Below are 26001 nucleotides of genomic sequence, written 5' to 3'. Positions count from 1 at the left end.
ACATTTCTCTACCCGAACATACCCGTCTGTTTGTTTGTTTGTTTTTCCTTTCTTTCTTCTTGTGATTCCAGTCCTTTCCACATTGCTCTCGACTTTTTTAAACTTCCATATATTCCTTCCTCAGCAATGCTTCAAGCAAACTACCATTTACTTATATATAAAAATATATATATATACACACACACACGTATGTTGTGTGTATATATATATATATATATGTGTGTCAAAATTCATGTACTGTTTAGAGATATAAAATGTTCTTCTAATTAATGTGTGTATACAGAGTGCATATACATTTATATATACACGTCATAATTATGTATATGACGTGTATATACGTGTGTTTGTCTGTGATCGTCTAATCTAGTTTTTCTATTGTTCGTTGAATTGATGCGTGTATAACACTTTACGACAGTGTTGATATATTGACAGATACAGTTTAAAAACGGACATGTAACATTTACAATAGAAATGGACAAATAACAGTCTCTGTAGTTTTACATCGGCCAATGGAGAAACATACCTATGGTCCATCTTTGGTTTTGATTTGACAGATCCTCGGAAAAACAGCAAATGAAGATTCGTACAAATTGAAGTCTTGGTGATATTTACAGCAGCTTTATTCTGGATTTTTGTCCCATTAGAAAACTGCAACATCGGTCCTAGACTATCGCTTTTTCTGATCCCCTATACTGGGAGCGATCACAATCTGCAGACCATCTCTGTCCCTCTCTTGACTCGGTCTGCTCTCTCTGACTTCTAACTCTTGACTAAAAAATGATACGTGTCTTTCAAGCCATACCGTAAATCCCATGCCATCTTAAGTGACGTCTACGTCATGAAATGTCAGACTCTAGAGGTCAGACCTATTTCTAAATTATTATTTGTGTTCTAACATTCTTTTCTATTAAAACATTTTAACATAAATAATTTTATCTGTAAATATTTATTTCGCTATGATAACATTTTTTCTGGCGTTCTATTTTTACAAATATCAATAACGATCATAATAATCATCGACCAGCACATCTTTCAGCATTGTTCAACCAATATCTAGCAATAACGATGGATCAAATTCAATACAAATTTAATATATTTGAATTTTCAAATGGCAGGTTGTGTCCATTAACACTTGAAATCTTTTGAAAATACTCCATAGAAACGTACATCTGGGGAATATTTATTAAGTGATGTCTAATACCTATTATTAAAAAAAAAAAAAATTGGAGGTGTTTGAATTATTAGTTAGAGCTTCTTTTTAACTACTTTGCATAAAACTAAATATAGCTCACATTATGACCTCTTATCCCTAACAGCTGTGTTCCAAAATTCATAATGTGTTCTAAAAGTTGTGTTTCAAAATTCACCAACCTTGAAGTGCTACTGGAGCTATTGCTTCGGGGATTAACTCTCCTAGGTTGCGGCGTTCTTTGGTCTGCAGCTATAACCAGGTGTTATGTAATTCATTTAACAGTTCAATCTTGCAAAAGTTTAGAGGATTAACGAGTCGTGCATTTTGTTTTAAAAGTTCCTTTTTTGCCGACACATTCTTAAAAGTTCCTGATTGCGCTGACACAAGGTAACAGTGCCTATCACACTGACACATGCTTTTTTTAGCTCCTCTTTTTTTTCGTCATCCGATATCCCGCTGTTATGTATGGGTTAGTGCAACAGCTTGGTCATTCCATACATGCTACTGGCTTTATTACAGTTGATTTTTCCTTTAACTCAAGACAAATTTACTCATACATGGAACACAATGAAGATGTGTTGGTTTTCAAAGATTTTATTTAGAGAAAGATTGTTTAAGGGAGGAGAGACCAATCTAATTCTGATTTCTTCTTAACTTGTTTTCTTCTAGGTTTTCAAAGGTTTTATTTAGAGAATTTGCTTTTGGGGGGAGAGACCATATAAATTATTTTTTAATTAATTTTCTTACTTAGTCTTAAGATGGTCGACATATGGGCAGAGTCTTAAGACAATATTCGCTTACATTCTCTCTATGTTTTTAGACATATCTTGACTCTTTTACTTTCCAGTTCCGACTGACTCAAAACTCGGTTTTATCCTTCGAACATGTGACGTTATTTCTATGTAATATCATTTGACACCTGCATTTCTATCGCACTTTGTCTAGGGACGTAACCTTTGGCATCACCCATGCATCAATCACCTCAGTTGCACTGTCTATTTGTTTGATGCCAGATTATCATGACATACACTTATGTAATCTTACCAAAATTCATACTAGTTAACATAATCTCTACTTACTGGCATAGGGTATTAATATATAATACATCTTCATTGTAGCCCTCCAACATCCCTCACAGTCACTCAAAATAAAGATATATTATTATATTTTCATATATCAATGCATTGTCATTCTGTGTAAGAAAAGCATGTTTTGCTATCAAACTAGAAGACAATTCACACCTGAGAGTATCCTATACTTCTACAATGTCACCATTTGCCCAGGCATGAAGTATTGTTGCCACATCTGGGCCCGAGCATCTCCCACTAGCCTCTCCCTCTTGGATAGGGCTCAAAAAAAAGTTTTCAATCTAATAGGCCCCACTTTGTCAACTAAGCTCCAACCCCTGTCCCATCGTCGCAATGTTGCATCTCTGTGCCTCTTTTATAAATATTTTAATGGAATGTGTTCTGATGAACTCATTTTGCACTTGTGCCTCCTTAACATATATATTCCCGCCAAACCCGCTTAGTAACAAAATCTCACCCCTTCACTGTTGAGGTCCTTAAATGCCAAAAAGCTTTCTACTCTAATAGTTTCTTCCCTTGAACAGCTAGACTTTGGAATTCCCTTCCTGCAACCTGCTTCCCTGGCAGTTTAAATGTAACATAAACCAACGCCATGTTAACCTTTCCTAGGCATGGTCTCAAATAGTAGCTCCTTACGTCCAAGTGGTGATACGCTAGGTGTGTCAGAAATTTCGTGAAAATAGTGAATAATTCCACCACATCTTTCCAAGCTTATAACTCCTCGAAAAATGTAATTCAAGCCCTAATTTTTTTTTTTCAATTAAAGGAGCAAGGACCAAGGTTTCATTAAAAAAAAAAAAATAATGTGGGTTTTTTTTAAAAAGGTTTTAAACTTCGGACTTTACAGGTAAATTTCTAAAAAACAGTTTGTTTTTTTTGTTTTAAATTTGAATATATTATTTATTGACCTTTTCTCTTCAATTTGTGATATATAAGACTTTGGTACATAAATTAATTATTTACTTTTTAATAGACATTTCAAAATGGGAGGCGTGAATTATTCGACTCCCTGTCTTTCCAAGTTTATAACTACTCGAAAAATGTAATTCAAGCCCTAATTTTTTTTTCAATTAAAGGAGCAAGGACCAAGGTTCCATAAAAAAAAAAGAAAAACAAATACCGTGGTTTAAAAAAAAAGGTTTTAAACTTCAAACTTTACAGGTAAAATTCTAAAAAACACTACGTTTTTTTTTGTTTTAAATTTGAATATATTATTTATTGGCCTTTTCTCTTCAATTTGTGAGTAAATTAATTATTTACTTTTTAATAGAAACTTGAAAATGGGGGGGGGCGTGAATTTAAAAAAAAAACGTTTGTCTAAAATATTATATTCGGTTTATTAGAAAGAACATAAAATTTCACATTGATCCTGAAAATATCGTAAAAATAGAATCAATAGAAAAATTTTGATAGATTTTTAAAGTTTAAAAATTGAAAAATATTGAGTTCGGAAAATTCATTACTGTTTTAAAAAATATATATATTTCTATTACTTTTAAAACAACTTTAATAGTTTATTTTGGAAGTATAATCCATAAAGAAAATAAATAATCCACTTTTAACAGAGAAATTTAGAGATTTTTATATTTTATTCGCAGTTTCATGTTAGGGATGTCAAAAATTCCTACAAAAATTCTGATACACCTAGTGATACGCCTTGCTATAGGTGAACGCAAGTAAAAAGTTTAAAAAAAAAAAAAAAAAAGCACACATAACTGCCACAGATTATGCAGACGATATTGCTCTGTTTGCAAATAACACTACTGATGTACAAACGCTGTTACATGAGCTAGAAAAGTCTGCAAATAACATTGGTCTTTGCATTAATGCAGATGAGACAAAGTTTATGACTTTCAATGCGGAAAGGGAGATCAAAGCTCTAGATGGAACAACACTGAGTGAAGTCACTGAGTTTACATACCTGAGCAGCAACATAAGGTTCCATGGAGAGAGATATCAAAATGGTATCTCAAAAGCGTGGGCTGTATTGGATAAGCTGTGATCAGTATGGGCTTCAATGCTAACTGACAAATTGAAAAGGTAGTTCTTCAGAGCACTGGTGGAGTCTGTCCTCTAATATTTTCTTCCCTCGAACAGCTAGACTTTGAAATTCCCTTCTTGCTACCTGCTTCCCTGGCTGCACTGATATGCAGAAGTTTGAATGTAGCGTAAACCAACATCTTGTTAATCTTTCTTATGCATGGCTCAAAATAGTAGGCCCTTATGTCCAAGTGGTGATATGCCATGTTAGGAGTGAACGTGAGTAAAAAAAAAATTTGGTCTGTATCGCTGTTCACGCTATAGAGTGAATACTTACTTTGTTGATTTGTCTCTGACGAGCAGACATGCGCTTTTTCTTCTTTTGTTCCATTTCTTCTTCCTTCTTGCTTGTGTATTCATTAGACGATCCAGAGAAGGGATTGTGTTCATTATCGTAGCCTTCATCCAGGCCGTACCATTCTCGGTCGAGACGTTTCTGCTCCTCTTCCCAATCGTTTTTATCATCTTCGTTGTCAAACTGCAAATCTGATTTAGTTATAAAAAAAATGAAAGCATGATTACAGAAAACAGGGAAAAAGTTACGGCAAATTACTTCCCTTAGATCTTACAAAAACAAAAGAAAGAACTATGCACACGTGCATAATAAATAAATAATCTTCTATCTATATATAAAAGCGAAAATGTGTATATGTATGTTTGCTTTTTGTGTATGTCCAAGAAAGGCTTTTTTCAGAGAAGCGGTCGGTCGGCTCACAACTTCTTAAAACTTTTTATATCACATAGAAATCATAATATCTATGAGTTAACAATGGAGGTCGCCTGTCTATTTAATTTGGGAAGATAAATATTCAACAGTTTTCACTCGCCGCATGCGGCTTTTTCCTATAATAAAAGCAACACTAACCTAACACTGGCGGTATTTTTCCAGTCTTGATCGCCGGAAATGTCCGAAAGCAATCAACTTTGATCAATGTGGAAATATTTTCTTATATCAGACAATTGCTATTCAATTTGGATAAGGGGAGCTGGTACCCCCCCCCAACATCCCAACATCTTGGGAAAATAAAAATAAAAAAAGCGTTCCCACAGTAAATGAAATGCTACCTCACAGTCAAAGTTGACCTCATTAAGTCATTAAAACGTGTACCTGCCAATTCTAAATAGTTAAATAAATTCAAACGTGTTTCCGTTAGTATTTCGCGGTGGCCCAATGGTTGACGTCGCACTTTTTTTTTCACACTTTAATTTCCAACTTTGCCTCAAGGGTTCCGGTTCGATCCTCATACTCACCACCCAAAACTTTTTTTTTTACCCCCCTCCCCCCGGAGTTTTGATTTATCCAAAACCACACACACCTCCAAATACTCGGGCAACACCGGTTCCCCCCCCTCCCCCCGCTAGTCTATATATATAAAAGGCAAAATGTGTGTGTGCTTGTATTTCTTGCAAAAACTTTTGATACACGTGACGGATCCTGACTAGATCGGTATCGTTTTGAAGCTCAATGTCTTGGACAACAAATATCAAAAAATTGGCCAAAAACATTCATTCCTTCACCCTCAACTGGGCAGTTTTTGCTGCCATTTTTGTAAAGTTATTATATGCGCTTGCAATGACTAGCTTAATTTGAATGGCAGCAAAATCGTATGTCATGGTGGGCGTGAGAGTTAAGCGGTTTGCTTTTTTTCACCTTCTTTTCCTCCTTCGCGTTACAGGTTCAAGCCTGCATACCTACTCCTTTTTATTTATTTTTTCTTATTTCGAGGCTTACATAATGGGATTTTTTTCCTTTTAAAACAAAAATTGAATCATTTTATGGTTTTCTTAGCCTTTTTTTCTTTTTCACACCTCCCTCCACTCAAGCAGCATCTATTTTTTTTTTCTGGTTGTATTGACTCCTTACTACACCACCTCTCCACACAAAGAAAATGCTTGGTACCCCCGCTTGTTAATTATATTTTCGCCTTAGTAATGTACATAATTATAAGTATTACTAGTAAAATATTATAACGATAATTTAATATCACATTTTTAAAAATAATTTTAAAGCATGATTACAGAAAACAGGGGAAAAGTTGACTTGAAAATTCAAAATGGTGTCATAAAAGATAAAATAAAACGTGACTGCAACTTCTTTTTTAATTTTTGGATTTTGTAATCATGCCCAAATGCATTTAATTTGCTTTTGATGGATTGACAGTTGCTATTTCTTCTGAGGGGTTGATTGATATAATAATTAAATGAATGATTTTGCACTATGAAACAGTTACTGTCAAGAATTGCGAATGTCAACGTAATTAAAGGAATAAAATGTAAGATGATCAACATCACGAAATAGCTGCACTGATGAGCTGTGATACAGCGAAACAGTCCTGTAAGTGAATGGCTTTACAAATATATATAGTCCATCAATGTATAGCTTTTAAGCAAATAATTTTATTTCTAATTTATTCATACCAATAATATTCTGGGGTTTGCGTTTGTGCTTAACATCCATATCAATAATATTTTAATTTATTCATATCAATAATGTTGAGCGGTTTATGCTTGCACTTGAAATTTATAAAACAGAAATATGTTTTACTTTTAATTTATTCAACCTAATACACACAAACATGTAAAACAGATTTAAACCAAATATGATAATGATGATTTCAATGTTTTAAAACATAAGGCCTTCTTCACCTGCAACCCAGACATTTACCTCCTCCACTTGAACATAAGATCTAGCTATGAATTCAAAACTGCATAACCTGACAGCAAAACAGATAAACATATGCGACTCAGAAACTGAGTGTTTAAAAGAATAAAATTCAACAAAAATTCAACAAAATTAATATTTATTGATCGTGCATGCTAACCTCCTCGGGTGGATTCTCGATACAGTAGCTTCCGATCACGATCGTTCATCCATTCGTTATATTTGTAAGTGGGAGTTGGAAGTGGTGTTTCTAAATCTCTGGATCTGAAAGAAAAATTAACCGTTCATATTTTAACAAAAGATCCGTCTCCTATGGAAATAATCCAGGTTTCCACGTTTGACAAAAAATCCAAACAAGTGTATACGGTAAAAACATAAGAAACAGGGCAATCACAACTATTGTGATGTAGGCTGGCTCACATCAGTCAATGATTAAGCCAGGACACATACACATATTGATGACATGTACGCAGATTGATGACACCAATGCATATTGACGGCTCATGTGACAAATTAATGTCGCATCAACATTTCAGACGTGGTGTAAGCAGGAATATGACATCACAGAATCATATGCATATCTCAATAATTATAAATAAAACTGTGTGGACCGTGCTTGCTTGCTTGCTTGCTTGCATCTTGTCTTCAATGATCAGGCGATTCCATCTTTTAAAAAAGGGATGACAGGTTAATTTACAAGGTGCCTTCAAATAAGTTTCCAGACTTTTTTCATATAGACACTTTTATTGATAGTACACACATAAAACTTTATTCACCTACGAAGTAATCTCTTCTGGCTTCGATGCACTTGTACCGTTTCAACAACTTCTGGAAGGCCTCACAAAGGCCATAAATCACCAAGTTTTCTCTGATTCTCTCTCCTCTGATCTTGAGTGCGTGGTACAATGGGGGAAAAGGTGGTTGGTTACTTTTAATGCATTTAAAACCAAGCTCCTATCTTCACATCATCAACGCTCTGATCCCCATCTGGCATTAACTGGGTACTCCTGCAGTATTTTACCCACCGATTTCACGATCTTAGCCGAGCGTTGATCAACATCCGTCGGAAAACGCCGGAACATGGCGAGCGGTACGACTCTATCAGCCAATCAGGGCGCTTCAAACGAACGCGCACAGACGAATAATTTTCATTGAAATTACACATAGCGTTTCATTTCAGTTATTTTATTGTTCAAAGTAAAAATACACAGCCTTTCATTTCAGCTATTTAATTTAGCGATAAAAAAAAGGAAGAAATTTGTTGTTACTGTTTAATAACGTTTTGTTAAAAACAAACAAAAAAAAACATTGAAGTGTTTATTACTGTTGCTTACCCCCCCCCCAAAAAAAAAACACCAAAATAATTTCAAATTTAATGCAATTCTGAACAAATTTTGTCAATATTTCTGCGAAGTTATTTTTTATTTTGAATGGATTTTAAATGTGTCATCATCACCATGGACGTTTTTAGCGTCCCAAAATCAAATCGCGGAAGGCTACCCGGTTGGGAAGGAGCTTCTTTCCACATCCTCTGAAAACCCTTTGCTCCCTACTTTGCCTCTGCAGTCAGTAGAAAATCTTCCAGTCGGAACTAAAGATAAACAGTAATTGTTGCCCCCCCCCCTACAAACATTACTGAAAAAAAAAAAAAAAACATTGTTGTTACTGTTTAATAACGTTTTGTTAAAAACAAACAAAAAAAAAACATTGAAGTGTTTATTACTGTTGCTTACCCCCCCCCCAAAAAAAAAAAGCTATCGGAAAACAAAATGAACCAAAAAAAAAAAATAAATAATCAACAAAATAAATTTATTTTACTTTAAAAAAAACTTACGGTAAGTGTTTGTGATTTATTTTATCCAAATTTTTTGTATTAATTTTATCCATTTTGTTGTGTGTGTGTAATATCTTTTCCTTGTAATGTTGTTGCTATTCACATACTTTTAGCGTTCTTGCACCGTAGTAGCTCCGAATTCTCGGCTTTCGTCGGCGTCAACGCTCGGCTAAGATCGTGAAATCGGTGGGTAAAATACTGCAGGAGTACCATCAACTGAAATGGAGAGCTCTCATCTTGGATAAGCCTCATGTTTTGACAAGCTTCTGGGCTTGACCTTTACTCCTGATCTGAAATGGAACACGTACATCAAATCTGTTGCCAATATCTCTGGAAAAATGGTGGGATCGTTCTACCACTCCAGTAGATAATATCACTGCTGATGCAATTCTCTATCTATATAAAAGCCAAGTCCATCCAAGGATGGAGTATTTGCTACATCAGGGCAGGAGCTGCTAGAAGCAGCTTATTCTGCCTTGAAAAAATACAAAATAGACTTTGTAGCTTAGTGAGGGATGCCCTTTTCTCTTCCCTGCAACCTCTTTCCGACAGAAGGGACTTTGTTTTTATCATTATTTCCATGGCAAGTGCTCATCTGAACTCCAATCTATGGTCTTCCCTCGCCAAACTTTCACAAAAAACACTCGTCTAGTTGAAACCACTGTCAATAATTTTCCACACTCTTTGACTGTGCCCAAGTCAAAACTTAGATTCCATGAACAAAGTTTCTTTCTTAGAACTGCACACCTGTGGAACTCTGTTCCGTTTGCCTGTTTCCCAGCTGACTACAACTTGGCCATCTTTAAGTCTAACATAAACAAATTCTTGATGAACCGCCCCCTTAAGTAATCCAAGTTTCAAAATTCCCACTGTTTACTATGCTAAAATCACAATGACTAATGTATACCTATTAACCCTTATCCTCGAGTGGCCTCTGGGCCTTGATAAGTGGTGACACCCTTGTAAAAAAAAAAAAAAAAAAAAAAAAAAAAAAACATAAACAAATGCTTGATGAACCGCCCCCTTAAGTAATCCAATCTACCAAATTTCAATTACTAAGAATTACTACGATATTATCCCATTGATTGCTGTATACTCAATAACCCTTATCCTCGAGTGGCCTCCGGGTCTTGATAAGTGGTGACTCCTATGTAAAAAAAAAGCGTGTCAATGACCATCATCACGGCCTTTTCATCTCCTCAATTGTCTCCTAACGACAGCCTCTAAGGTTTTCCTTGAGCTTAGGGAATAACCAAAAGTCACAGGGAGCAAGGTCTAGACAATAGGGATCTGAATTGATCAGTTCAACCATCCCCCTGCTGTCATGACAACATCTTTCTCTCTCATCTTCTCTGAGCACTCTTGAGAAAAACTTTGCACAAATCTTCCATATCTTCAATTTCTCACAAATAATTGTGTGTACAGTTCCCACACTGACGTCAAACTGTCCACTTATTGTCTCTATAAACACATGATGGTCCTTATCCATGAAATTATTTATTTGGCCAATCAACTCTGGTGTTTTGATTTCCTTACTCCTCTCACCTCTCATCCTCCTTCACAGACTCCTTGCCTTCCTTGAATCTCTTATGCCAGTCAAAACCTGATGCTCAATTAATGTAAGATGGTCCAAAAGCAGTCTGAAGCATTCCATACTTTTCTGTAGCATTTTTTCCAAATTTAAAGCACAATTTATTGCATACAGTTCTTCTAAAGTGTCTTCACGTCCAGATTGCATTTTTGAAATTCACCAGCTGTGACAATTGGGCTTTAGTCAGGTTTATTCCAATTTCTGCTGTAGTTGAAATCATAAAAATTGGTCAGTCATCTCATAAGATATATAGCAATAACATACTGAATTATCAAGAGTATACGACAATTTTACATGCATGTACAAAAAAATTTTGGAAACTTATTTAAGGCACTTCATATATATATATATATATATATATATATATATATATATATATATATATATATATATGGCGGGGGGCATTGTTCACATGCTAAGGAATGAAGGTAGAGAGTTGTAGGTTTTGGTTTGGATTCTAGCTGATGGCACCCAAGGCATATATGTTTTTAGTTTTGATCTCGCTATTATATATTAGGTCCGATATAATAATCAATAGGGAATATAATAATAATGTAATCTGAATTAAAATATCATATTTAAATGTATGTTATGACCGGGCAATGCCAGACAGCCTGCTAGTATATGCATGGAAAAAGGAGGGAAGAAAATGAAAGAAGCGTGGCGATTTGAAAGGCACGCTCAACAAGCACGCGAGTTTCCTCTCACGAGACTTATGAAAAGCGAGAATCATGGCCACATTCCAACTAGTTGTACTCAAAGCATAAGACAGTTATCCGACGAGAAAGAGAAAGAAAGAGTGTACAAAGTTGTTGTGCTGTAAATATGTGTCGGCGAATGGTTTGTGAAACCAAAAATAAATGGGTTTTTCTTTCACCTAAAAAGTTTGTGCCAAAAGTTCTATTTTCTTTGCAAATGTCGTCGATGTGGCACTATTTCTTTGTGCCACTGTTTCTAACACCCTCCGCAGCATGGCCAAGTGGTTATTTGGCCATGTGCGTAGAGATACAAAGAAACATCTTCCCATAATTCTCTTTCCTAAAGCTCTCTCTCTTTCTGTTCAGGCCGTCACGAGGTGAGCACCATAATTTTTGTCTCTCCGTAAACGAGGAGGGGGGGAGCACCACCTCCCTCAAAACTAGTTAAGGTAGATTAGTTAGCTTTGAAAAGCTTATTGCCCAGTTTTAAATTGTAAAAGTTTTTTTTTGCAACATATTGTATCTCTAATGTAAAATAAAATAGTTATGTTCCATATATATTACAATTGCGTCGCGTGTCGTTTTTCTTGTGTCTGCCATAAATGCGCTCATAAATGCCTTCCTTCAAACAACGAAGCAGTCCGGAGGATGAAGAAAGAAAATTCCAGTCAGAAGGCCACCGGGGTGAAGAAATCATCTTAAGAGAAGGAGCCACACGGCACATCCAACATCTCAGGTATGTTTTTCTTCTCATAGACCCTAATGAAGACCATCTTCATATCTTCCCGAGACCACTTTAAGATAGTGTAACACGCTAAGCCAGTCACACCTCAGTGACCGGCTGATCGTGTTATATCTTTCTCTTTCTAGATCTCGCCTTTCATATACATTTCTCTATCTTTCCATCTTATTATATTTCATATATTATTTCATATTATTATTATCATAGCGATTATCTCCATTTTCAGACTATCTATTCTTCTGACCTTGCGTTGTGTAGCGGGGCCATATCGTGGACACATATATTACAATTGCGTCGCGTGTCGTTTTTCTTGTGTCTGCCATAAATGCGCTCATAAATGCCTTCATTGTAAACAACGAAGCGGTCCGAAGGATGAAGAAAGAAAATTCCAGTCAGAACGCCATCAAGAGTGAAGAGGTCAAGACATTTCCTGTGAGAGGAACGAGCCACGCAGCACATCCAGCGTCTCAGGTATGCATTTCTTCGTACAGACCCTAATGACAGCCATCTTCATATCTTCCCGAGACCGCTTTAAGACATTTACTATAACACGTCTGTCGGTCGCACCTCAGTGACCGGCTGATAGTGGTATATCTACATGCAACGTTTGAGTTCATCTTAAAAGTAATAGTAAGGTTACACTATGATATAATTGCGATCATATATCTATATACTGATGATTCTCGAAAGGATGAAACACTAGTGTCTACAGGTATTTAATAATCATTATAGTAAATAATTATGTCAGCCCCTTTAAGAAATGCGTTTCTTATCGTTGAGCACTTTCAGTTGAATTAAAGTCAGTCAATTTAGCTCGCATGCATAGATCATCATATAATCGTCAGATCACTCTGACAGACGTTAAAAAGCTTTTTAAAAAAATAAATGTTTTAAATTCAACAACATTTCTCGCAGTTAACAATAGCCGAATGGATTAGGCCCTTGCTAATGAAGCCAGGGATGGCTTCTGTTGTTGGGTTCGAATCTAATTAGAGGTTAGAGTGTAATCTTTCGCAATCTCCAACTAAGTAAAATTCACCTGCATTAGTTTAACAACTTCAGATTGCCCCACTCACTCCTTGTCTATCACTCCTTTATTAACCAGATACCTTAATATCTTCCCCACTTACCCCTTTTGGGTAGATGTCGCATTGAATTGTTTGCAATCTAGCCACCTAGTCCCTCTTCTGATGAGAAGCATTAGGCTTCGAAATACCTAGGCATAAAGAGCATATAACACCTCCACTAATTACAGTTTTTCCTTATTACATCAACAAATAAATCTTGTAAGATCTATAATTTCTATTATATATATATATATATATATATATATATATATATATATATAGTCTTTGAAGTTTTTAACATTTGAAACTATACAAAAAATTACTTTTTATCATTCGTTAAAAAAACATCTAGTCAGTAAGTCATTTAATCACCTGCAATCACTGCATCAACTCTCTCGAATTTACTATAATACCAATTTTTTTATTTTTCAAGGGATCATCAGTTGTTTACCATGAAACACTGTTTCGGGGATTTATATATATTTATATTTCGGGGATATATATATATATATATATATATATATATATATATACATATGTATACACGTGTGTGTGTGTGTGTGTGTGTCTTTAATTATTTAATTAGGGTAAATCCTATATATTTATTTGGTAGGTGAATTCCATATATTTGGTTTTTAATTAGATTGACTTCTAGATTTTATTTTTTTATTAGGGTGAATCCTATATATTTATTTTTCAATTAGGTTTAATTCTATATATTTATTTTTCAATTAGGTTTAATTCTATATATTTATTTTTCAATTAGGTTTAATTCTAAACGACCAATTTCTTTATGTAAACAATATCAAACTAACAGATTTACTTTCCTTTGATTGAATTTCTTACTCTACTTTCTATAAGAGTGTCACTCTGTTAGCTAGCACTTATGAGGATAGGTTTATCTCTCTTGATTTAGAGATCTTTAGTGAGTGTAAGATTTTTTGTCAGCATTTTCCAACAGTTTCAGATTATGAATCAGCGTTTCTCCTATTTCAGCTGGGCATCACCTATTAGACACCTCGTGTGTCTTTAATCTTTTTGTACAAAAATTTGTTAAGACAACCTAACATGAGGATATCTCACCCTAAAATTAAACTCTGACCAAATATTCAAAATCCACATAAAATCCCCTCAATACAACTATACATTGTCTCATACAAGAAATTGTACACATTCCCCAGTGATGTTATCTCAAGTAACTTAGCTGAATACTCCACTAGATCAGATGAATTCTCATTCTAAAATCCAGCAAAATTCAAAGAAGGCCACAATAAAGACAAACATAGTGTAGCAACTCGCCACAAGTATTAAAAGTGGCTGTACAAGGAACATTTCAGTTGCTCGTACAGCTGTTCTTGTTACGCCAATGTAGCTGGAAGCACCTCACGTGACAAAGATGTTGTTTTTTTTTTCATCTAATCGGATTACAAAGAAAGCGAATTTCAAAAATATTTTTTCTGACAGTTTTCGCTGGAGCCGGTTTGAAATCTATAAAAAAAGCATTTCACGCCACAACCAATCTGTCACAGTCGAAGTCAACATGCCGTAAACAATTCCAGTGACTCCGTTAGGTCCGACGTTAAACAACCAACATCGTTTCGCGTGCATCACACATCTAAATTCTCTACATGGAAGTACCAGATCAGCGAGAATTAACACTTAACCTTCTTGTTTCATATTGTTTCATATCAACGTCCGAATCACACTGGATTAACAATAGTGAACTAACTAATATAACGGATTTTAATAGTTTTAAAAAAACAAAGAAGAAATATTTTATATCTTAAAAAAAAATCATTTTGCCTCAGTCAGAGAAAGATTTCTCTCTCCTGCTTTTCATTAAATATATATATATATATATATATAGTTCTAGTGACCATACAAGAAGTTACAAACATTAACTTTATTGCCAAAATATTCCTTTAGAACATTTTACATTCTTACAAACTCTAAATGATTTAGTCATCATCGTCTTCTGGACTCTCATGCTGAATCAGCACGCGCACACATAAAAATATGTCAGCACAATAACAGGATTCAGGATTTCTTTCTATCGTTAAATAAAAGTCATCTATTGAATTTTTAAAATCGTCTTTGCCTTAATGCTGTTTCTGACAACTTTTTTATTTCATTTTTTGTTAGGGGTTGGGAAACATTTACCTATGCTCACATCATGACTGTGATACCAGGCATCAGTGAATGTCGACCAAGCCCCCTAAAATAATTAAGTGACCAATTGGGGAAAATTACATTTCTAAATTTTTGAGATAAGGGTTGGTTATTCGTATTATTTGAGTTTCTACTATATCAGCTGAAATTACCTAATAGACACCTTGTGTATCTTTTAGTCTTTCTGTAGAAAGGCTTGTTAAGACGACCTAACCTCAGGATACCTCACCCCTACGACTAAACCTTGATCAAATATGCAAACTAATACAGTATTTAAAGTCTACGTAAGATCCCTTCAACATGATTATATGCTGATACAAATGAATGCCACCTGTAAAAAAACTAAAATACAAACACAGGTTCTTTGTCCACTGAAAATCGAGTGTTTAACGTGCAAAAAAAAAAAAACATCCACACTCTTCAAAGCTGTTAACCCTTCAGTTTCTTCTCGATTGGCACAGTAAGTGACATTTAATCCTCCTTCATATTTTAAACCACAATTCCACTCTCTATTTTTCAAACTAAATAAAGAAGAAAAAAAATTACCGTCTGCTACGGCTGCGGCTACTTTCTCTGTATGATGACCGTTCACTTCTTTCACTAAAATCAGAATCCCGCGAAGGCGTACCAGTGACAGAATTCAGATCCCAACTGGATTTTTGAAGAGAACCACTTGTACTATTACTATCGTCATCATCGTCCCACGCGGCCTTTGTCAAGGGAGTATCTGTAGGGGAAAAAAACAAAGAATGAAATAAATATTTGGAGTAAAATGGAGCAATGATTTTTTTCTGACATGTACCCAATGAGCAAAGATTGTTTGGTTTGGTTATTTTGTTTTATGGCATATCAATCCTTTTTGGATTATTTAACGTTGAATCCAGTTATTTTGGTAAAATTTATTTATGCTTGACGTTCTTTATATCTTCCAATATTTTTTTTTTACATGGAATTCACCACTTAACAAGGCCCGGAAGATACTCGGGGGTAAGGGTTATTGTGTGTACAGTAATCCATGGGATAATATTGTAGTAATCGTTAGTAATGGAGATCTGATAAACTGTCTTACTTAAGGGGGCGGTTCATCAGGAATTTGTTTATGTTGGACTTGAAGACATCCAAGTTGTAGTCAGGTGGGAAACAGGTAATTGGAAGAGCTTTGTTCATGGAATCTACGTTTTGATTTAGGCACAGATAAAGAATGGGGAAAATTACTGACAGTGGTTTCAGCTAGATGGGTGTTTTTTGTTAAAGATTGGTGAGGGGGGACCACAGATTGAAGCTCAGACGAGCACTTGCCATGGAAATAACAATAAAACAACAACAGGCTCGCAACGTCCCTTCTGTGGGAGAGAGGTCACAGGGAAGAGAAAAGGGCATCCCCCACTAGGCTACGAAGTCTATTTTGTACTCTGTCAAGGCAAGATAGGCCATTTTTAGCACCTCCTGCCCAGATATGGCAACAGTACTCCATCCTTGGACGTACTTGGCTTTTATATAGATAGAGAATTGCATCAGCAGTGAGTTATCTACTGGAACGGTAGAAGGATCCCACCATAGGAGATCACTGATGTAGATCAGGAAGAGAGTTGGGCCCAGGATGGACCCTTGAGGAACACCAGCATTAATATTGTGGGCTTCTGATTTCTGCCCATCAACCACTACTCTTATGAGCCTATCAGAGAGAAATGATTTAATAATTGAGAAAACATTTCCAGTTATACTGTAGCTGGAAATCTTGTGAAGTAGGCCTTTATGCCATACCTTATCGAAGGCCTTTGATCTGTCAAGAGCATATCAATACATTTTTGTGTTATTTAAAGCAGAATCCAGTATATTAATTTATTTCTTTCTTGCGGACTATTATCCTCATCTTTTTTAGTTGTTATTTCATGATGTCTCGGCCAACTATTCCTCTGGCTTTCGCCAGGTGGTAACCACGACGGGATAGGAACTCCGAATTTCCTAACTGCATACTCTCTCCATGTTAAGAATAAGTTCCTAAACAATAATGTTACTAATCGGACAGAAGGTCATCATATAATTAAAAAGAAAAAGAAAAGACAAAAGCCAGTAGCGTAAAATAAATGAATTTAAATTTTTGGTCCCTCGACAAAAGGAAGGTGAACCTGTAAATTCACCATTGTCCGTTCGTCTGTCTGCACTTTTTTCAATAACTACACCTTGGAATATTTAGAAATTTTGCACAAACATTAAACATGATATGAGTAAAAAAGTAACAGAACAGATTTTCTAGGAAAACTCCGGTTGCCCTCCTAGGGGTGCCTTTCGGGTTAAAATGATCAACGCTTTTGTGCTTATTAAAAAAAATTGATGCCTTGGATTTTTATAAAACTTTCTGAAAAGTTGTAACTAATTCATTTCTATATAATTTTGTTTGTCTATACTTCGCGATAACTCTTGGGCGTGCCTCATGGGCTTTTTTATAGCTAATAAAAACACTTCATTTTTGGGATTATTTTACCATACTTGTCCAAAATTTTCTGTGTATGTCTATTTAGCAGTTTTGCATGGTGCTGAACTCAAATTTAAATATGTTAAGGCCTTGGGGACTTTTGGGGCTAAATGGGGAGAGGGGGGGGCAATGATGGACTTAGTCATTTCTTTTTTTTTTGCATGGTACAGAACACAAATTTACATATGTTAAGGCCTAAAACTGCACCGTTTGTTCATTTTCACAAGGATTTGACATCGCCTGGGGAATTTTGGGGCTAAATAGGGGGAGGGGGGTGCAATGCTGAATTTAATCATTTTTTTTATGCCTCGTTCACTGTGCACTCACGGGGGACCATGCATGCTTCACTTGTTTTATCAATGATATTTGTGAATATTTTTCTTGACAAAGCTGTTTATTTACTTTGAAAACATTCTTCAGAATCTTGTAAATCAATTGCATTCTTTTAAAAGGCTTCCAAGTGAATTTATACAAAGTTTCATTTTCTACAGAAGTAAATAAATGTCATATTTTGATGTTATTAGGTTGGTTTGTTGGTTGTTTTTGTTTTACAGCATATCAACCCTTTTCAGGTTATTTAATGCCGAATCCAAAGATTTTGAAGAAAAATTTTTTTAATAGAATATATTTGTTGTTTTCACGTCGGTTTCTATTTAACCCATAGTTGGGACCCTAACAGGTACTACCACTCCGGGTCAGAGTGGACCTGGGAGCAATGGTAATTAAAGAGTGGCTCCACACTCCCCAAAGCCCACAAGCTGGGGCCTCACCACTGGATATAGTTTAAGGTCATATCCAGGACCCCCGTTGAGGGACTTTTACCCTCTGCAGGGGGGCAGTCGGCGTATTCTAATGCCCCACCGACAGGGCCAATGTTATTAGGATAGTCAGATTTTAGTTTTACTGATAATTTAAATAATCCAACAATTAGTACCAGAAATTTAGTTTAAAAAATTAAAAGAATCGTTTTTGGAATTGGAAATTAGGCTGCAATTTTTCTGATTTCAATACTAATTCTGATGTCATATTGTCATACAATGTGTATAGAATTCGCTGAACGTGTTTTTTGTGTGTGCGAACTATAATGTCAATTTCTCTTTAGTGACACCTTGTCGAAATATGCCATGGTTCAAATAACAATGAGCCCAAGTTAAATCAAAACAGCTGCATTTATTTACACTTAGTGTCGTGTCTTGCAGCAGTGAAGAGACGGAGCGAGGGTGGGTACGTGATTTTGTGTGTGGCGGGCGACAACTGCAACAAAATGTGTCACACACGTCTGACTATATTTGTCTCTTTCTTTTCTGTTGTGCATGTGTTTTTATTGACCAAATTTCCATTGTCTCCTTTGTTCGATCATTGACGTACCAGGTCAAAATGTGGGTTGTTTTTTTTTTGTTTAGTTCCCTTGGCTTACATCATTCTGGTCAGCAATCAGAACACAAATACTCAGTATTGTCTGGCATTATAATCCAACACTGATACTCCAAAAAGTTATGATTTTTTTTATTTCCAAATCCGATTAATCGTCTCAGCATTAATTTTGATAGACTCGACCGATCAATATCAAATTATTTCGACTATTAAAAATTTGCTGCTGCTGTTGTTCTTCTTGTTTCTACTATGTCTACTGGAACACATACATCAAATCTGTTGCCAGGGACGCTGGGAAAATGGTGGGATCCTTCTACTGCTCCAGAAGATATCTCACTACTGATGCAATTCTCTATCTATATAAAAGCCAAGTACGTCCAAGGATGGAATACTGCTGCCACATCTGGGCAGGAGCTGCTAAAAACAGCCTATCCTGCCTTAACAGAGTACAAAATAGACTTTGTGGTTTAGTGGGGGATGCCCTTTTCTCTTCCCTGCAACCTCTCTCCCACAGAAGAGACGTTGCGAGCCTATCCTTGTTTTATCGTTATTTCCATGGCAGGTGCTTGTCTGAGCTCCAATCCCTCGTCCCCCCCTCGCCAATCTTTCACGAGAAACACCCGTCTGGCTGAAACTACTGTCAATAATTTTCCCCACTCTTTATCTGTATCCAAACGTAGATTCCATGAGCAAAGCTTCTGTCTTAGAACTGCACGCGAGTGGAACTCTCTGCCGCTTGCCTGTTTCCCACCTGACTACAACTTGGACGTCTTCAAGTCCAACATAAACAAACTCCTGACAAACCGCCTTCTTAAGTAAGACATTCTATCAAAACCCCTAATACTAATGATTACTACAATACTATCTCATTGATTACAGTACACGCAATAACCCTTATCCCTGAGTGGCCTTCGGGCCTTGATAAGTGGTGACACCCCTATGTAAAAAAACAAAAAAAACATGGTTCAACAAGCGATTATAATCACAATAACATCAGTGTTAGATAAAGTAACAACTCCTTTTCATGAGATATTAACATTTTTTTAAACAACATACCTGTTGGCCGAAGATCAGGTGTTCCGGGTTCATTTAACCGGTCTGACCTAGGTGTTTCTTCCCATTCGCGTTCTCGTCTTCGGCTTTCCCTTTCGGATAATTCCCAACTGCGACTACTGCGTTCGCTCCTTTCATGCTTCCTAACCCGGTCATCAGAATGGCTTCTTTTCCTCTCTGAACAAAGAAAAAAAAAAATTGAGTTTGAAAATAATAAAACTCAGGATTCAAGGATCACAATTTTCTCATTTAAAAACAAAAATATTCTATGATTACAAGAGAATAAAGTTTGACGACACTATAAACACAAAACTTTTTAACCAATGAGTTGCCATTTATCAAGAGTAAAAGTCCCTCGAGGATAAAGATCAATAAGATTGATATATTGACAGTTGAATGATGATGACTGTTATGAGAGGATTGGAAATGATAAAAGGTTTGGTCAGAATGAAAATGATTTGATCTCCCCACCCCTTTTTTTTTAAAACTTTATTTCACCTCAAACAAGGTATATTATCAATGACATATAAGGAGCTACTGTGATTAAGGGACACATTTTAACTATTACAGATTCTTGGGGGATTTTTGTTTCAAAACAATTGCTTTTAATAGCACTCTAGTTACTGAAAACAAAAACTAAAAAGGTCAACCGAGTTCAAAACTAATATCAATTTCTTTTTTTCACTAATGAGTCAACATTTATCAAGGCTAAAAACCAGTTGAGGTTAGTCCGTCAAGTCCAAAATAGCTGAGCAGCGGTTTGGTTTGCACCAATTTTGGCAAATAGCGAAAAGGGTCCTGAATAAAAGTGTGTGCTCAATCCCAACCATCATCAATTGACCTGAGGTAATCTCATCAACATGGGACAAAGCCAAACTCTTTGCAGTTAATTCTACCCTATGCGATCAGGGCTGCCAACCCCCTGTATTTCCTCCTGCGTCTGAAAACACACTATCCAACATACAAATATCTGTGCGTGATGTCTCCAAGCTAATCAAAAACTTTGATTTCAGTAAAGCAACTGGCCCTGCTGGTATTCCTATTATAGTGCACAAAAAGTTTCAGCCAGAACTAGCTTCCATACTTACAAAGCTGTTTAAGTGTTGTATTTAAAAATTTGGGTAATCGGTCATCTCCCTCTCAATACAAACCAATCAGTCTCCTATGTGTCATGAGTAAATTGCTGGAATCTGTGTTAAATAGAGAAGTAGTCAACCACCTCAGCAAAAATAACCTCCTCAGTGACATGCAATATGGTTTCCGTTCTGCTAGATCTACAGCAAATGTGCTAACAGTTATATCTCAGAGGATTAGTGAATCTCTTAACAGGGGCTTCCTTTCTAGGGCAATTGCTCTTGACATATCAAAGGCCTTTGAGAGGGTATGGCATAAGGGTCTACTCAACAAAATCTCCAACTACAGTATAGCTGGAAATGTCTTTTCAATTATTAAATCATTTCTCTCTGATTCATAAGACTAGTGATTGATGAGCAGAAATCAGAAGTTCACAGTATTAATGCTGAAGTCTTTCAGGGGTCCATCCTGGGCCTAACTCTCTTCCTGATCTACATCAATAATCACCCAAATCACACCCTAAGATCATTTGTAGACATTTATGCTGACGACACTACTATCTATGGCAAAATGTCAAAGGCCATAAACGACCAAGTTCTCTGATTCTCTCTGCTTTGATCTTGATCATGTAGTGCAATGAGGAAAGAGATGGTTGGTTAATTTAATGAATCTAAAACCAAGCTTCTATTTTTTATCATCAACACTATGATCCCTGTCTGGCATCAATTGAAATGAATGGCTCTCATCTTGGGAAGGCTCCATGTTTTGACAAGCTCCTGGGTTTGACCATTACTCCTGATCTGAAATGGAACATGTACATTAAATCTGTTACCAAAGTCACTGGGAAAATGGTGGGATTCTTCCATTAATCCAGTAGATATCTCACTGGACCCTTTTCTGGGAAAATGGTGGGATTCTTCCATTAATCCAGTAGATATCTCACTGTTGATGCAATTCTCTACCTATATAAGAGCCGGGTATATTCAAGGATGGAGTACTGCTGCTACATCTGGGCAGGAGCTGCTAGAAGGACGTTATCCTGTCTTGACAGAGTTCAAAACAGACTTTGTAGTTTAGTGGGGTATGCCCTTTTCTCTTCCCTGCAACCTCTTTCTCAAAGAAGAGATGTTGTGAGCCTGTCTCTGCTTTGTCGTTATTTTCATGGCAAGTGCTCGTCCGAGCTCCAATCTATGGTCTCCCCTCGCCAAACTTTCACAAGAAATTCTCATCTAGTTGAAACCACTATCAATAATTTCCCTGACTCTTTATTTGTGCCTAAACCTAAATGTAGACTCCATGAACAAAGTTTCTTTCTTAGAACTGCACACCTGTGGAATTCTCTTCCATTTGCCTGCTTTCCGGCTGACTACAATATGGTCCTCTTCAAGTCCAACGTAAACAAGTTCTTGATGAGCCGTTCCCCTTAAGTAATCCAATTTATCAATTTTCCACTACTAACAATTACTACATTTTTCCCATTAACTACTGTACACTCATTAACCCTTATCCTTGAGTGGCCTCCGGACCTTGATAAGTGGTGACTCCTTTGTAAAGAAAAAAATATTATTTTCATAATGTTCTGGTTAACTACAATCTAAAAACACAAAAAAAAAACAAGAATACATTTAAATCCATGCTAGAATTGTCCGCAAGGACCCATGATACAACAGATAAGCGTGTTCAATAGTAATAAATCCTAAGTGACAATATTTTGTAAGTTGAAGGTTCAATCCTGCGGGCGATATTAAGAATACAATTACAAATTACTTAAGACTTCTACCAATTCATGGTTGATGGAATGAGAGCAAGCTACCCCCCCTGGATTAAATAAAGGATTTATTTTTTTGCCCCCATAAACACATATGTAATTAACAATGTACGGCACTCGTTTGCTTTTAATAAAATCCCCCCAATTACTTCCCTTTCATGCGTTCATTCTCTCTGTTTCACTTGTTACTTCTCTTTTCACGACAGCAGTGAAGTAGTAGCAACAGTAGTCGCTGAAGTGACGTGGTTGCTATGGAAACCAGTCATAAAAAGCATATTACATATTTTTTTACATATTTTTTTTTTACGATTTTGAACATCAGAAAATTCATCATAATTTTGTTTTACTGAACAAAAATTGAAAAAATTTTTTTTCACAAGATAACTAAAAAGGTGATCTATAAACTGTAATAATTGTTTGAAATTTGGTCTAAAATTGAGTGAGCAGTGAAGCTTTAAAGCAGTTCTAAATGACTAAAACTGCCACTTAACCATATATTCAAACATGGTAGTGTTTGAATATTATCTATCGATCTAGCTATCTAGCTATTTTGATCTAGCTATTTCGATCTAGCTATTTAGCTATTTTGATCTAGCTATTTCGATCTAGCTATCTAGTTATTTTGATCTAGCTATTTCGATCTAGCTATCTAGCTATTTTGATCTAGCTATCTAGCTATCTGGTGAGGTAAACAAGAGAGGAGATGTGAAGCTATGTTTTGATAAAAGTTGTCAAAACATTATTGAGGTATAAAATGGAGAAGTTGCACCGGAAGTTCTGAAGATATCTGCCCAGAAGGACATGGTTGTTGTCATGTGATCAGGTTAGCTGGACATAGAGTGAAGTTGGAATTTGGACATAAAGAAGAGCAGACAGGTTAACGGTTGTCTCCCACCCCCACCTTGGGGAGGGGGGTGATGACATGTCTCAAAAACGGAGACTATTAGAATTAACCACAAGCAAAGATATTAATTTTCCATTCTTCGACACCTGAAAAGTGAAATAAAAAAACCACATAAAACCAACCATCATTTTGGAGTGAAATGCATTCATTCAAACAGTTTCTAGCTTCCTTCCAAGAACAGATGAAACCCGGGGAACCACAAGATTAACGGCGCAGTTGAAAAAGGTATGCCAAATACATATATGGCACACACACACACACACACACACCAGCATATGAACATTTAGATGATCATGGAAAGAACTCAAATAGCTCACAAATAACCCTAGGGTTCAGACAGTGAAGAACCCCACAAGAGACATTTCGTAACATGTCACGCAAACCCCACAATGTAACAATACGAATAATCCAATTATAAACATAACTTGGTCGGTTTTTGATAAAAAAATTAACTTGAGCATTACGGACAAATAAAACAAACCTCCAAAATGTGGAGGTGAAAAGAAAAGAACATTCTTCACCTGAACTCCGATGATCCCTATCTCTGTGACGATCCCGTCGATCCCTATGATCTTGAGATCGTTCTTCTCGCCTGTGCCGGCCTTTCAGGTCATAATCACTGCTTCTACCACTCTTCGACCGATTTGGATCTTTCGAGGATGCGTAAACACCACGTTCTCTATCTCTGTTGTGACGACTCTGAATTTTGTCCTTGGCAGCTGTACTCACACCTCCAGGATGTGACGGAGTGTCTTCCTTCGGAACCCGGTAATGTCTACAAATGAAAGATTCAGAAGAAGAAAAGAAGGAGTTAAAACACAAAATAAAAAAATATATAAGACTAGCGAGGGGGGGGGGGGCTCGGCTTTGCCCGGGCATAAAATACTCTTAAATATGATATTTTAATTTGTCCAGATTTCTTATATATTATTATAGAGTCATGATTTAAAAAGTAAAAAAAATAAAGTATTTGGGTGCCATCAGCTAGAATTGAAACCCACAATACTAATGATTACTATAATACTATCTCATTGATTACTGTACACGCAATAACCCTTATCCCTGAGTGGCCTTCAGGCCTTGATAAGTGGTGACCCCCATGTAAAAAAAAAAAAACTCCTGAGGATCCGAGTCAAATTCTGCAAGAGTACAAATTTTGTTTCATTTTCACCTTTTTTTTCAATTTTTGGGGTAGATTGTTGTACTAAGAATATAAGAAACATGCATTTTCTCTGGTTTTAGATTTTTTTCATTACACTAAATTGAGCCACAGCAACGCGTGGCAGGATACAGCTAGTGCGTGTATATATATATATATATATATATATATATATATATATGGCACAATCACGTTGACACACAGGTTCTCGCCAGATCACCGAAGTAATGTTAAGCTTGGCCAGTACCAGATGGGTGACCATTTACGAAGGTTAGGCGCTGTATGTACCTTCTGGGAAGGCTGGGTGTGGGGCTAGAATCCTCACCCCAAAAAAAGAACTCTTCGCTACAAAAGCATCTACAAAGTTCTGGATGGCCTGTGCTACTCCAGGGACTCAAGGCTATGGATGGATGGATATATATCTACTATTATATAAAAGTTACTTTGTGTTTGTATGTGAGTTTCTTCCTCATAGGTATCAAAATGGCGGACATATCTCATGCAAATTTTACACAAAGGTAATTTATATGTCTGGCAGTGTTCTTAGATATGTTTTGTACAGAAATTCATCTGATAATTATCCAAAATTGAAAAAAATCCGATCTTAAAAATAGCTTCTCTCTCATACGTAAGAAAAGAATAACTTTTACAAGGGAATATTTTACGCTACACTGGCCAAGGGAGATAATGAAATCTTAGCAAATCATTTCTTCTTAAAAATACAAAACAGATTTATTATGATCTGAAGATACATTGTAGTGGTAGGTCATTCAACTACAGATCGAATAAACCCCTGTTCAAGCCCAGGTGTACCTCACCATTTTATTTTAATTTTTTCTTATTAATGAGTTCAATTTATGATAAAAGAACAGATACCACTTAAAATCGCTGCAAATCATTTCTTCGCTTGCATATTTTAAAACTAAACATTAATAAGAAGTGACTTTTCCAGGGCATTCATGACCAAGTCCAAATATCAGCTGACGTGATATTGTAAACAAACACAGACGGAATTTGATGAACGACATCATTATTATTTTAAAAAATTATTAGTCAGCAGGGCAAATTATTCCTTATAATATATAATAATCAATAGAGAATTGATTCAGT

At 36.0% G+C, this 26001-nt stretch overlaps 1 protein-coding gene across 1 annotated transcript in view; it reads right to left on the bottom strand.

Moving 5' to 3' along the window:
• Window positions 1-26001, bottom strand: part of LOC145258353 (pre-mRNA-splicing factor ATP-dependent RNA helicase PRP16-like) — a 290934-nt gene that overhangs the window by 245468 nt on the left and 19465 nt on the right. Inside the window, exons 3-7 of the mRNA XM_080116587.1 lie at window positions 24254-24507; window positions 19990-20163; window positions 15630-15810; window positions 7143-7246; window positions 4598-4806 (exon numbers count right to left, since the gene is read on the bottom strand). Of these exons, the coding sequence (XP_079972713.1) occupies window positions 4598-4806; window positions 7143-7246; window positions 15630-15810; window positions 19990-20163; window positions 24254-24507 (922 nt within the window). The remainder of the gene's footprint in view (window positions 1-4597; window positions 4807-7142; window positions 7247-15629; window positions 15811-19989; window positions 20164-24253; window positions 24508-26001) is intronic.

This window comes from Euprymna scolopes, chromosome 33 (genome assembly GCF_053919585.1).
Source record: "Euprymna scolopes isolate OS-2025 chromosome 33, ASM5391958v1, whole genome shotgun sequence".
Classification (NCBI taxonomy): Eukaryota; Metazoa; Mollusca; class Cephalopoda; order Sepiida; family Sepiolidae; genus Euprymna; species Euprymna scolopes.
The sequence above is the reverse complement of the archived record's forward strand: the minus strand, read 5'-3'. Positions and strand labels throughout refer to the sequence as shown.